This window comes from Agelaius tricolor, unplaced genomic scaffold, assembly GCF_023055355.1.
Source record: "Agelaius tricolor isolate 1412-34295 unplaced genomic scaffold, bAgeTri1.0.p SCAF_22, whole genome shotgun sequence".
In the NCBI taxonomy this organism is placed as follows: Eukaryota; Metazoa; Chordata; class Aves; order Passeriformes; family Icteridae; genus Agelaius; species Agelaius tricolor.
In genome coordinates, this window is record NW_027269282.1 from 6344879 (window position 1) to 6359264 (window position 14386).

General features: G+C 50.4%; 1 protein-coding gene across 1 annotated transcript; it reads left to right on the plus strand.

Moving 5' to 3' along the window:
• Positions 1 to 1951: 1951 nt before the first annotated feature.
• Positions 1952 to 9665, plus strand: ADRB1 (adrenoceptor beta 1). Its single transcript, XM_071446091.1, has 2 exons — positions 1952 to 3349; positions 6306 to 9665. The coding sequence occupies exons 1-2, from the start codon at positions 1982 to 1984 to the stop codon at positions 6315 to 6317; spliced, it is 1380 nt and encodes a 459-aa protein (XP_071302192.1). The 5' UTR covers positions 1952 to 1981; the 3' UTR covers positions 6318 to 9665.
• The last annotated feature ends 4721 nt before the right edge of the window (positions 9666 to 14386 follow it).

A 14386-nucleotide genomic window follows, 5' to 3' on the forward strand; every position in this document is an offset into this window, starting at 1 on the left:
AATTTTTTCTGGCTGATTTTATGCTAAAATGGACTGTATGCATTCACAAAATTCATCCAAGCATCTCATTTGTGAAGGTTTTGGTGCAATGATGCACCATGGGCCTCGTAATTACTTTAAGTGTTCCAGCTAAATGTAGAAAAGAAAAAATTGTTTTTATCCCACAGCTCCACTAACCTGGTTTCATATGATTACTTTTTTTTTTTTTTTTTTAGATCAGAATTCCAGGTACCAGACCTGGGCAAATACTCCTGGAAACAACCCTTCTGCTTTTCATTTGGCATAAGGTCTCCCTCTGTTCCTGAAGATGCCATGCCTCCTTCCCTTCCCACTAAAGAGGGTCATGCTTTGGTCCTGCAGATGACGAGCAGCAAAGCAAAGTCCATGGGAACATGAGGGAATGGTTTGCCAAGCAGCAGGTCCACGCTGGTGTGTGGCCTTTAGTCAGGGTTAAATAAACAGTGTGTAAATAAATAAATAATTTTTTTCCCAGGTTGCGACCTTGTAAATCAAGCCTAAGCCTAGAAGGGATTTTTATGGGCCAGCTGGAACAGCAGAGCAGTCTTAGCAGAATAAATATATAGGGGGAAGAAAATAACTGTGACTTCCAGTTGCTCCCAGAGTGCTGTGGGGAACATTTGGTGCTGCTGTAAAGACATGCCAATGATTTAAAAGGCAGGAGAGAGGGGACATTGTTCTCATTTACTCAGTGGTTGCTCCACATTATTTTAAGAAGTTTAAAACAGTAAAATGCAGTAAAATGCAGTCTTACATCTTCAGAGCAGAACAGAGAGCCAAGCAGGTAGATGGAAATATAACCAAACAAGTTCCTAGCAGCAGGTGTCACAGGAGGGGATGGAACCTGGGCAGGGATTTGCTCAGTCGGTTGTCTGGGCATTGCAGCCTCCTGATGATTCACGTACTTTACTCAGTAGCTCATTACCAAACAATGGTACTAACAGCATTAATACTTAGAGCAGTCCCTAGATTTCGTGGCTTTGACCAGACTGTGTCAAAGCTACTGCAGGCATTTTTTAAAAGTCCAGAGAGATTTGTTCAGCACAGCAGATAAAGCCAGAAAAGGGAGCTGGGGCTCCCACCTCCTAACCCTGCAGTGGCTTAGTCTGGCAGGGCTGGAGGAGAAGGGGAAAAAAGGATTCGCGATGGGGAGATGCAGGGGACGAGCGGCAGCTGCAGTCCCTGCACGGAGCTGGCAGCATCACCCCTGTAAGTGGGTTTTACATGGGGGCTCAGGGGCTGCCCAGCCTGGGAGAGGAGGCACTGGGGACAGGGGGCTTGGGAGCGCGACGCTTGTCCCCGATGGGGACATCCAATGGGACGGCATGGCAATTACTTTCCAGTGGAGAGTGATGCTAACAGTGCTGGCATTTTGCTTTTTCCAGGGACAAAAAGAAGTAACTTCTGCTCCAGAAGCCGATAGGAGCCTACCCTGCCCGTATCCCCTGCCTGCCCTGCGGCTGCCGGGCACAGACACCCCTTGCCCAGGACATCCACACTGCCGTGCGGGAAGGGGCTCTGTGCCCGGCAGCCGCGGGGCACGCAGAGCAAACACGGGGATCCGGGCGGGGTACCGGCAGGGATAGCGGCAGGAACAGGGCAGGAATAGTGGCAGGAATAGGGGAAGAGATAGGGGCAGGAATAGCGGCAGGAATAGGGGCAGGGATAGGGGCAGGAATAGCGGCAGGGATAGGGGCAGGGATAGCGGCAGGGATAGGGGCAGGGACAGGGGCAGGGACAGGGGCAGGAGCACGGGCAGCGGTACCGCCGGTGCGCGGGCGGGGCGCTTCAGTGCCGGTCGCTCGGTGCCGATTGGCGGCGGGCGGTGCAGGGGCGGTACCGAGGCGGTGCTGGGGCGGTACCGGGGCGGTGCCGGGGCGGTACCGGGGCGGTACCGGGGCGGTGCCAGGGCGGTGTCGGGGCGGTGTCGGGGCGGGCCCGTCCGGCGGCGCGGCGCGGGGCCATGCGGCAGCCCCCGGGCGGTGGCAGCGGCGGCGGCGCCGCCTTCCTGCCCGCGGCGCGGTGCGGAGCGGCGGCCGGAGCGCCCCGCACAGCCATGGGCGATGGGTGGCTGCCTCCGGACTGCGGCCCCCAGAACCGCTCCGTGGCCGGGGTGACGGCCGTGCCGCCCGGGAGCCGGCAGCTGCCCGCCGCCGAGCTGTCGCAGCAGTGGGCTGTGGGCATGAGCCTGCTGATGGCCCTGGTGGTGCTGCTCATCGTGGCCGGGAACGTGCTGGTGATCGCGGCCATCGGGAGGACGCAGCGGCTGCAGACCCTCACCAACCTGTTTATCACCTCGCTGGCCTGCGCCGACCTGGTGATGGGGCTGCTGGTGGTGCCCTTCGGGGCCACGCTGGTGGTGCGGGGCACCTGGCTCTGGGGGTCGTTCCTCTGCGAGTGCTGGACCTCGCTGGACGTGCTCTGCGTGACGGCCAGCATCGAGACCCTGTGCGTCATCGCCATCGACCGCTACCTGGCCATCACCTCGCCTTTCCGCTACCAGAGCCTCATGACCAAGGGTCGGGCCAAGGGCATCATCTGCACCGTCTGGGCCATCTCTGCCCTGGTCTCCTTCTTGCCCATCATGATGCACTGGTGGCGGGATGACGACCCCCAGGCGCTGGAGTGCTACCAGGATCCGGGCTGCTGCGACTTCGTCACCAACAGGGCTTACGCCATCGCCTCGTCCATCATTTCTTTCTACATCCCCCTTCTCATCATGATCTTTGTGTACCTGCGGGTGTACAGAGAGGCCAAGGAGCAGATGAGGAAGATCGATAGGTGCGAGGGCCGGTTCTACGGCAGCCAGGAGCAGCCGCAGACGCCCCTGCCCGCTCACCCTCACCACCAGCCCATCCTCGGCAACGGCCGGGCCAGCAAGAGAAAGACCTCCCGCATCATGGCCATGAAGGAGCAGAAAGCCCTCAAGACTTTGGGCATCATCATGGGGGTGTTCACCCTCTGCTGGCTGCCCTTCTTCCTGGTGAACATCGTCAACGTCTTCAACAGGGACCTGGTGCCGGACTGGCTCTTCGTTTTCTTCAACTGGCTGGGCTACGCCAACTCCGCGTTCAACCCCATCATCTACTGCCGCAGCCCCGACTTTCGTAAGGCCTTCAAGAGGCTGCTGTGCTGCCGCCGGAAAGCCGACCGGTGGCTGCACGGCGGCGGCGGGGAGCTGGCCCGGCTGCCCGGGGGCTTCATCAGCACCGTGGGCTCCCCGGAGCGCAGCCTGGCCGGGACCTGGTCCGACTGCAACGGGGGCACTCGGGGCGGCAGCGAGTCCAGCCTGGAGGAGAGACATAGCAAAGCCTCCGACTCGGAGTCCAAGGTATAGGGGGGGCGTGGGGGCCGCGCCGGAGCCGGGACAGGGGGGAAAGGCAGGCAGGGAGACACTCAGGAGCGGAGAAAGCCCCGGCAGCTGCCCGATGGTAACGCTATTGCCGAGCGACGATCCCTGCCGTGGCACGGGGAGTGCGGGTGTTTACTTAGGAATAAAAGCAGGTGAACTGGTGTACGACATACCTCATCCGAAACTACAGAAAACAGGAAACCCACTGAGCGGAGAGCAAAGGAAGCCAGCAGCCCATGCCAGAGGCAGCCGCCTGTCTTTGGGAGACGCGCTGTCGCGGGCACGGTGGCGGCAGCGCCCGGGTGGCTGTCCCAGGACCGTGCCGGTGGCCGAGCTGGCGGGTGGTGCTGGCCCTTGGCGGCCGAGTTCGGTCTCAGCTGGGCTCCGGCCACCCCCGCCCGGCCCCGGGCTCATCCCCTCTCCCAGGGCACCGGGGTTTTTTGGGGAGGCGCGGGGTCGGTGCTGCAGGTGCTCCGGGCACAGAGCGCGGGCGGCGAGACACAGACCTGCCGGCAAGATGAGTTTTAATCTCGGAGCAGCCGTGCTCTGCTCGCCTGCAGAGTAGCGAGAGAGAAAATAACGAGCAGTGAGGAGCACTGGTATATTTTGGAAGGGGGTAAAACAACCCAACCCACACTCTTGTGCTTATTCCCTGTGCATCAGCCAGCAGTGAGTTACTGTGCTTATCTCCTTCGGCCAGACAATAGCAGTCAGGCTGAGAAACTTCTACCTCAAACTGTGCATATTGTACAGGGGAATGAACGGACCATGTTTATATTAAACAGCATATTTACATACCACTAATAGGGTTTTAGGACAAGGGCCGGGGAGGGGGGGGGTGAGGAACCTTCTGCAGCTTGTTCATTGTAATTACAGATGAACGGGGGGAGGGGGGAGAATCCTGGCAACAAAAATTTACTGCACATTTTTTAAAAAAAATGGCGACAAAGTCGTTTTTTTGCACAGTGTTAGAGTTGTAAAGTTATTTGAAGATATTACTTGCACACACATACACACATGCAGATTGAAAAGGAAACGGAGGTTTGCGTAACACCGACCCTGAACCTGATTTCTGGTTTTGTCTGATCTGTTATAGTTTTATTGAGAGAGTGACTTTTTTAATATTATTTTTGAAGGTACTGTAAATATATCCATATTATAAATTAAAATATCTTAAGAGACTTTATTATTTTTATTTTTAATTCCAAATGCCCACGTGAATCTGCTGTTATTTTAGCTCTCGTGTGTCATTTCCATTTTTCTCTCTGTGTGTGTTTTATAACATATTTATACTTTGGTGCAATTTACTACTGTGTAAGTAATTGGTCTATGTGCAATAAATACCATTGCAGCACAAGCAAGTGTGTCTCTATAGGTTTTGAAACAATACCAACCTATAATGGGAAGAACAGCATTTGTTTTTCTCTAAAGATGGCTCAGATTACCAATACAACTTGATCTAATGGCTTTTCCTGACACAGTGTTGTAAAAAACCTGTTTGAAACCCAGTATGGTTGTGTTCCTGTTGCAGTGAGGTCCACTGACTTCCCTTATTAATGGGAAAAAATTAATGGCTAATGACAAGGTGTTTCCACACTGATAATGAATACTCATTTTCTTGAACTATTTCTTTCTGGAATATATTCTTCTCCTTTTTTTTCTTTTTTCTTTTTTTTTTTTTTTAATTATGTTGTTGTTGTCGTTGGAGTACCTGGCTGGGAGTCAGGAGACCAGAATATTTAAGATTACAGAGGACGCTTAATTTGAAAGCTTGAAATGGTCTTGAGTAGAAAGAAATCTCTGTAAGCATTACATGCCACCCCACAAGTGGGTCCACCTCATGCTGAGAGCAGGTCTGATAACTGAATGTTGTATTTTTCATTGATCTCAGTAAGGAGTTACAGTGAGCAGAAGTGCTGCAGCTTTGTGCCCCTGCTCCGAAAGGTTGTCTTCCTTTATTGCTTTATGAAGGTGTGCTCTATCCTGTGGTTTCATAAAGTTTTTCATTACTGAAATGAATAAATGGCAGACAGACAAACAAAAAGACAGTGTAGAATAAAAGTGAAGTATTTTTTGGCTTTATTAAACTCAGGAGTATAGTTTAATTAAATATCAGCTCCCAGGAACAGCTCTTCCCAGAGCGAGTTCTTAAGGGTGGTGGCTCACGGTTTGTTTTGGAAACCAGTTGTTCATTTTTCTTTGTTTTTAAAGTTAAGGAATTTGTCCTTTGCAATTTCTGATGTTGTATTTTCAGGGGGAAAAAAAAAGTTACTCTTTTTATGCAAATACAAAATAAAGGGACTGGAGAAGTAAATAATACTTTTCCATTGATGTCACTGGAGTTTGATGTGAGCTGCAGTTAATGGTGTCTTCCTTGATAACAGTGAAATGGGCTCCTTAAAATGCTGGGGTGACATCAGATCAGGAGCTAAGTGAAGTGGGCTCTGCCATCAAATAATTAAAAAAAAAATCTGGTTTTATCTTTGATTATAGCAAACACAACAGGACCAGAAGGGTGCCCTGGATGGTGATGTCTGATGCCAGCAACTGCAGCGAGATGTTGGCTGTGCATATCTGGGATGGGATGGGATGGGATGGGATGGGATGGGATGGGATGGGATGGGATGGGATGGGGAGACAGCGCTGCTCTCCTTGGGGATGTTGTGGATCACAGAGCCAGGGCAGGGCCAGGTCCTTGCCTGCTGGGTAGAGCAGGACAGGATCCCAGCACCTGGCTGAGAACTGAAGTGACTGTCAAGCCCTCATCCTCAGCAGGGTGCTAGATCCTGGAGAAGCACAGGGCCTACTGCATGGAGCAGGACAGCCTGATGGACTTGGCTCTTCATCTCATAAATCAGTTCACACACTCAGTTTTAACTATCCAAACACTCCTGCCCTTAGACTTTAAAAAGTAGTGACATTTTTGCTTCAACAGGGTCCAGCTTAGGTGGTGAGAAATTTATGGCCAGAACTTGCTCTGCTTGCCCTGCTGAAGAACTGTACTGGGTGATGCATCTCCTGGACAAGTGTAATGGCACCGAGGTAGGATGAGTTTGGCCCACTGACCTCAGAAGGGCCAGCTGTGTCAGCAAAGCAGTCAGGATTTGCCCGCTGTTGAATTTTTGCCAGTTGAGGACCTGCTGGAAGAGTCTGGAGGCTGACACGTTGAGTGCCTTCATAGACAGCTGAAGTAATCCCACTGGCAGCCTGCACAGGGCACGCCAGTCCATCCTGCACGGCGTGGAAAAGGCAGCGGTACAGTAACAGTGAGGACAGAGCAGGACATATGGCACACACGTGTGCGAGGCAGGGGAGGCTGCTGGCGAGCACTCTGCCGTGGATCACACGCAGAACAGGCTGTTCTCTGCAGGGAAGAAGGATACTCTGAGAAGCATCGTGGGGCAGCTGAAATACTCCCGAGGCAGCGAGTCAAACACTCAGGATGAATAGTTTTTTCTGACGAAAACCAGACATGGATTAGCAGTTGGAGCTGTAAGTCAGAAAGAAAAGGTGGTGGGCATGCGGCTGCACACGTACGTGGGCAGGAGAGCAGCAGCAAAGAGCTGCAGGCCTGCAGGGAAGGGAGACACAGGTAAACCAGAAATCCGCTCACAGAAAATGTCCTGCAGCTGCCAGGACCAGAATTGTTTGGCGAGGATGCCTGGAGACTTCCACAGGGAAGGCGCCTGATTCTCCAAGGCGCCGGCCACGCTCCATGCAGTGTTTGCTCAGCACTCCTGAAAAGAAGGCAGCCTCTCTCCACGTGGTTGAGTGGGAATAGATCAGCTTGAAGGACTGCATTCAGTTTTGTGTGTGCTCAGGGAAGTTGAGGCTGTTTCAGACACGCAACAGGCTCTGCAGAAGGACTCCCCACCAGTGAGAGCTGCACAGAAGCCCTCCTGCAAATCCGCTGCACTCTGAGACTGCAGCCCTCAGCATCCACTGTCTGTAGCTCCAAGCAGCGTGGAACTATGTGCAAAAAGAGGTGGATTATGATCTGAACTATGCATTTGACAGCATCAGCTGGGTGTTTGAACTGCTGCATGCACTGGCTCTTATGCAGATGCTGCTTTCCCTCTTGGATATCCATGTGTCGTCGACTATAAGGACAACTTCTTTATCAGCTTTTTTTTTCCCTAAACACTATCTGAGGCTGAGATTTTATTAACAACCTTGAAGTGGCTATTTTGCAAACCTTCCTTGTGCTGCACACTTTCCTAATTTATTGTAATTTCCCGTCTGGTGGAGTGCACTTACTTCCTTTATGTAATATATCAGCTGCAGGCCTGGAAATTGGGCAGCTATGAACTGAAAAGAGCCGACTTTCGTGAGGCCAAATGCGGTCAGGCATCATTGCCACTGGGAGCAGAATTTGACCTGATAATCTAATCTCATACGAGACACTATCTCCAGAAAAGTATTGTCACCAACAGCAAATGACCTCTGCTAATGAAGCTGGAGCAATTAGTCCTATTTAAAGCTGTCGAGAAAATGTTAACTGCTAAACAACAGTTAGTGCTGGATAGTTCAAATAACGAGTGTTTTGTTTGCTGGTGTGTGTTAGGTGATGTGTTGGGAAATAATTATCCTTTGACTAGCAGCCAGCTTTGTACTAATCAGAAGGGAGAAGTCATGTTCTGTTTGAAGGATTATAACTAAAAATAGTTCTGTTACCACCACATCAACGAGCAAGATGAAGCAAATTCGCGGTGATGTACACGCCTTGCTAACGTTTCACTTTTCCTCCTAAAAACTCATTGTTCAGCTGGGACTTTCTGTTTGGTTGTGTCAAGAGCACTAATGTGATCTCCTGCAATAGCACTAAGCACACTCTCCCCATGGAGCATTACCCTATGCACCACTGACTCGCTTTCAGACCCTGCCAAATTCCCAAACGGCCCAGGAGGAAGTAAGGATTCTTTCTCTTCATACAAACAATTACACATAATGTAAGATCAACAATATTTTTGGGCAATCATGTGGCAGAAGAAATCGATCTGCTTTTTCTCTGAGATGTTTGTGTGCCTGCCCATCCACCAGGAGCAGCTGCCCATGGTAACAGCAGGTGATTTATCCCTGCAATTCAGTAACTTCAGCCTGCCAAACTCTGCTGGGAAAAGTGACCAAGATGGGAAAAGGATAAAAAAAGGTGATGATGGTGAGCAAACACAGTATTGGCAATGCAAAAAGGAAAACTGGGGTATCTTTGGCCATGCTGTGGGTGTTGCCTTTCACTGATAAAGTGTAATTGGTTTAGAGAGGGATGCACCAGGCAGAGACACTGTGGAAACACAGGTTAAGAAGTGTTTGAGGTCAGACATTCCATATAGGACCATGCACCAAAGGACTGGCAGCTGAAATATGCCCAAAACATTCCTAGAAGTTTTTCCTATTCTTTGTGGATAACAGCAGCAGAGTAAAGCTCACCTGAGCAGCTTTCAGCTGACGCGAAGCCACGCAGCTCCCTGGCCAGCCACGGACACATGGGACCCCCTCAGCACCCCCTCCTCCCCTCCAAGTGGCTCCAGCCGAGCTTCGTTGGACCTGGAGCCGTCCCCCAGCCTGGAGCCTCCCTCCTGTTCTGTGGTGCCAAGCAGGAGGTGCCCCCTGGCCTCGGGGGTGGCAGTGCTGTGGGCAGGTGCTGTGGGGTGCAGGGTGTGCCCGTGCTGCCCCAGGCGTGCTGGCACTGGCTGCCAGCCATGCTCCTGCCCCACTCGTCCTCTGTCCTCCCAACCAGCCACAGAATTGGGCCTGCTCTGCTGGAAATGGAGCAGAGTTTGGGTTTGTTATGTAAACTGGTGATCAGCTTCCTGGTTCACCAACACCAGCAGCTTGGTACTCACATTTGCTTCACAGGCTCACTTTTTTTCTTCCCTGCCCCACTCAGCTTCCAGGATTTTCATGGTAATGTTTGCCTGCTTGGCCTAAGCACCCAGCAGCACAAGTTTGGTTTTTTTTTGTCTGTGCCCTGGCAGCTGTTTGAATCCAGATATGAACTGTACCAGGTGCTGGGCAGTGTCTAGGTTTGGTTTTACTTATTCCTTTCAGGATTGATGCTCAGAGTTATTAATGTTGGCTGCACCAGAGTGCAAAATTCCCAGACAAATAGGAAATGAGTCCTGACCTCCCGGTTCACAACCTAAAGAAGAAAACAGAAGCTTACCATTTGCAGACTTTTGCTATTGGCATGATTAGCAGAGCATCTCAGATGTAATGGTGTACCCTTCCCATCTGATCCTGTGTAATGCACCAAATCCTGTTGTCCTTAATGAGATTAAATGAGGATTTTTTACTAGTTCAGTGCCTTAGCCATTAGCAACTGTTGTGTGTCTCTAGGCAGTGATGTACCTTTGCAAGCCTGGCCCAGTGTCTCTCTCAAAGCCATGATATTTGGCTTCTTCCTACTAAAATTATTTTGATAATTGCTCTTAAGCTTATTGGCACAACACTTTGAAAAGCAGATCTAAGTGTTTACACCAAAGATGTGCAAACAGAGACACTAAAGAGCTCAAAATCTCAGCAGCTGTTCAGTGTATAAGTATTTCAGCTCCCAACAAGCCATTTTGCAGGGCCAGGTGAGTGCTGCAGCCCCCTTAAAACCTGCAAGCTGCCCTCCTTCAGAGAGGGACCCTGCCACTGTAAGGAACAATTGGAGGTGCAGCACAACAGCTCATCACAAAAGGTTTTTCCAGGTGGTAAAATTTGAATAACAGTGCTTTGCTGCCAAAATGTAGGTACCTCTTGTTAAGAAGGGATCGAGAAAAGCAATTCCTAGTGGGGAAGGGAGAACAGTGCTCAGGGTTAAAGTTTCCCTGTGCAGATGGAGAGCCCCACACTGACTGGTCCAGCAAGGGTTACAGACACCCTGGTGATGGACAAATGCCATCCACCACAGCCTCCCCAGAGACACCCTCTGTGCCCCCATCACCTCGGGTGTACAGTGTGTGCCCCTCTCACCTGCCTGGGTGTCAGAAGGCACCTCTCAGAATCTCTGCTGCTCAGAGTGACTCTCAGATATGTACAAGCCTCTTTTCCCAGCCCAGCAGTTGAAGAAGGAGTCAGGATTCTTCTGTTCTCGTTCTCAAGGTTGTTTATTATTTCTTACCTATAACATTCTTTCTCTGACCCACCGCAGGTCTGCCTGGCAGGTCAGGTTGAGGCACACTGACTGCCCTCAGAGGTTGTGTTATCTTTTTATACTCAAAACTACGTGTACATTATTTACCAAAACTTCCCAATATCTATCACCTAAGTTAGACAGTGAGTTTCTACCTTTAACCAATCCAAAAGTGCCAGCATCACCCAGAACATGGAGCTTAGGAAGAAGAAAGAAGAAGGACAGGGTACACCCAAATTCCTCCATCCTGGGACCCCAAGCTCCCATTCTAAAAACCTCAAAAATCTATTTTTCACCCTGTGACAAACTAACTGTTATTCTACCTAAACTCTCTTGACTCGTAATTCTTCATATAAAGGTGGTAATTTGCTCCATGGGTCAAAATCAAAGTCACAGGTGTCTTGGGCCTGGTGCCAAGGTCTCTGAGCCCCCTGGCAGGGGCTCGAGCCATCCAGGACAGCCAGAGGGATGTCCTGGCTTCCAACAGGGATCCAGAGGTGTCCTGAGACACAAAGGTGAGTGTCAGCCTGCACTGCCACCTCTCATTGTGCAGCGAGGGAGGAGAGCTTCCTCTTGGACTGCAGCAGGTGAGCTGGGAGATGTCCCACAGAGCTCCCATTGTTCTGAGCCCTCCTTCAGCCAGGGCTGCTGTGTTTGTCTGCTCTTCCCCTAAATACTCACTTGGGAGCCATCAAATAAGATCTCAATTAGCTGACTAAGGAGGCAGTGTGGGCTGTGCTGGCTGGCAGGCAGCGCTCCCTGGCAGGCAGGGATCCTCAATCCTCCATCATCCATCCTCCATTCTCCATCCTCCATCCTCCATCCTCAATCCTCCATCCTCCATCCTCCATCCTCAATCCTCCATCCTCCATCCTCCATCCTCCATCCTCAATCCTCCATCCTCCCTGGAGGAGGCAGGAGGGCGACGTGGGACCTGCTGCTCACACACAGCCCTGCCCAAGCATCGCTGCTACCCCAGAGGATTCCTGTCCCCAGACTGGGACAGCTACACCTCCAGTGCACCCAGGCTGGATCTGACACAGGAGCATCTCAAAACAGCCTGTGTCCAATACTTGGGATTTTTGGAGCTTTTCTCTCACGTGCAGCACAAGGCAGGTGCTGCAGTAATTGCCAGTCACAACAGGTGCTGTAGCAGTGCTCTGAACCACCTTAAGAGCATCCATGGGAGAGGTTTTGTTCCTGTTTCACTGCCAGCCAGTTCCAGCTGTCTGGCAACAGGGTAGATGCCTGTCTGTGGTTTTTAACATCAGCCTGTCCAAGCCAGGGCTAGTGCTTGCCCCCTCTCCTCCCCAGCCCTCAATTCCCAGTCCATGTCCTGCTTCCCAGCCTGGCTCTGCTCCCTGTGCTGCTGCAGGGGCAGTGGCTCCTTGGCTGGAAACCAGCCCCTGCAGACAAGGCTTGTTTCAGCTCACCCAGCATGTTGCACCAACAGGGGTAACAACTGGCACAGGAAGATGCAGAGTGATGGGTTAGGGATCATCTGGTTTGGTAGCAACCTTGATTTGGATCCATCACTGTGATCACCAATCTCATGTCCAGTGGTGATGCTGCAGAAGCTGAGACAGATCAGACCTCTCTGGCCCATTGTTTTGCTTGATTGGTGCTGAAAAAGGAGGGCTTGCTGCCCAAACCTTCCCTCTGTTTCAGAAGCTGCTCTGAATATTCTATTCAGAGGAATACTGACTAAGCCATTAAGCTTCTCACTGTATGGAAAAAATCAATTTTTTTTTTTTTTTTTTTTTTACAAATAATGCAATAGAAAAAAAATTATTTGTCTGATTATTTCCAAGACCAGAGCATGGAGCATGGGACAAACTTTTGACAGAGACTGGGACCAGGGCAGCTACAAGAGTAACTCATGTGGGTCACAGCACTAAACTGTCCTCAAATGCAAGAGGGTGACATGGCCACAAGCCAGGGACAGTGGAAAAATAATTTCCCAGGAAGAACAGCTCTGTTTGCCCTGAGTATCTGTATGAATCCCAACACTCATGGGCACCACTGAGCTGTTAGGGGCTTGTGAGCAAACCCCATAATGTGTGTCTGCTGGTGAATGATGTTTAGCAGCTTTTATTCCTGCACACTTCACTTATGTGGGAGCAAGGAATGTGGTGATAAAAAGGCTGGAATGATTTCAGTGCTGGATAGTTTCCATTAATATATTTCTCGTTATATAACGCTGCCATTCCAGTACAAAATCCAGAAAGGTGCCTTTAGGAAGGTGGGACTTTTCTCCATAGCTGCAGTTAGGGAAGTGGGGCTGTAGAGCAGGCTGGGCTTTGATCAGACAATTTTTAATTGCACCGGATGTGTTTGGGCTATTGCATGGTATGAATTTTTTGCCTGTAGGTTACAAGGCACCTCATAAATTAAAAGGCTGATGTTGTCAAATGCATGCCATTAGCACTCCAAGCAGATAATCCTTCCCATGGCCTCATCAGAGTCTATCTCAGAGCCTGTCTCCAGATAATGGCCTGGAAGAAGAACAATGGTGCTCCCAGCTCCCAGGGGCCTCCACTCTTCTGTTCTGTGCTTCAGAGAAGAAAAATTATCATTATCTGCATGGCTCAAGCTCTCTTTGAAATGCAGTTATTTTTTACTCATACACTCCCAAGTATTTTTTACGTGGTATCAGTGAGAAACTTGAAACCCCCTTTGAGAAGAGAAAGATTTCCTGCAGCCCTACTACTAAAGAAAATGGATAGATCAAGTAGTAAAGTTCAATGACTTACTTAGCGTTAAATAAGAAAGAGAATAATGAATTGGATTTTGTGTGCCTGGTCTTCCTCTGCAGGGAGCAGTCAGGCTAATGGATTTTCATTGCCTTATGCTTCTGTTCATCAGCCTAGGTGAGTTCAAAACACTCTTGCCTTTTTATGTTCTCCTTTCCCTGCCCACTTGTCACAACTTCGAGTATTTGGAGATCGGCAAACACATGGATTTGCTGCCATCAGCACCATCTTGACTGGGGAGGAAAACACAGGGTTAACCCCTGCACCCAGTGATGACTTTTGGCTTCAGGGGCATCTGTATTTTATGCTTGGTAGCTGCAAGTAGACAATTCCTTACCTAGGGTGGACGCTGATTTCCTACTATTATGAATTCAGGCTGTAACGTCCTTCAAAAAAGACATTATTTCCCCACTGGGTTCACCAAATATTTGTTGGGTCTCCAAACCCTCCTCTTTGTTTAGAGGATTTGCCAAACATGCCGTAGGGCTTTTATTGGGGAAGGAAGGGAGGTGGCGGAGGAGGAAACGATTACAAAGCAATTTAACATAAACAACTTTCTCCTGTAAACTCCAGACACAGCCTGGCAGGGAAGAGGTTAAAGCTAGGGGGTGGATGGGGAGACTCATTAGGGCAAAGTAATGAATAGCAAATTGAAAAGCCCAGGGAGAGGCACAGGGGGAGAGATGAGCTGACCCTCCATGGGACCCCAGAGGGACTCTCTGGCTTGCTGGAAGCCCTCTGCTGCTCTGACCTCAGGCTTTGGACCTGGTTCCTCCTTCAGCATGCCAAACTGGGGGATGCTCAGACAGAAATTCTGCAGAACTGATTTGGAGTCATATTTCAAAGGTGAGCCTGAAAGGTTTCCACAGAGCCAGAAATTGCTGCTTCCTGCCCCAAACCTTTGCTGGGTCTGCCAGCGCTGCCCAGAGCCAGGGAGCTGCTCTCTGCCCACTTGGAGCAGGATTTCCGTTTTCCTACCAGCCTTGGTGCCTCAGGCTTTGTGGTCTGTTTTTGTCTGAGTGGGAAATGCATAATGACAAACAGTTTAAACAACTTATGGTACAAGGAAACTCGTGGAGTAAAGTACAGGACTCCAGTTTGTTTCCAAGGAAGTGATGCACCCTCCAAAACACTCCACTCAAGCAC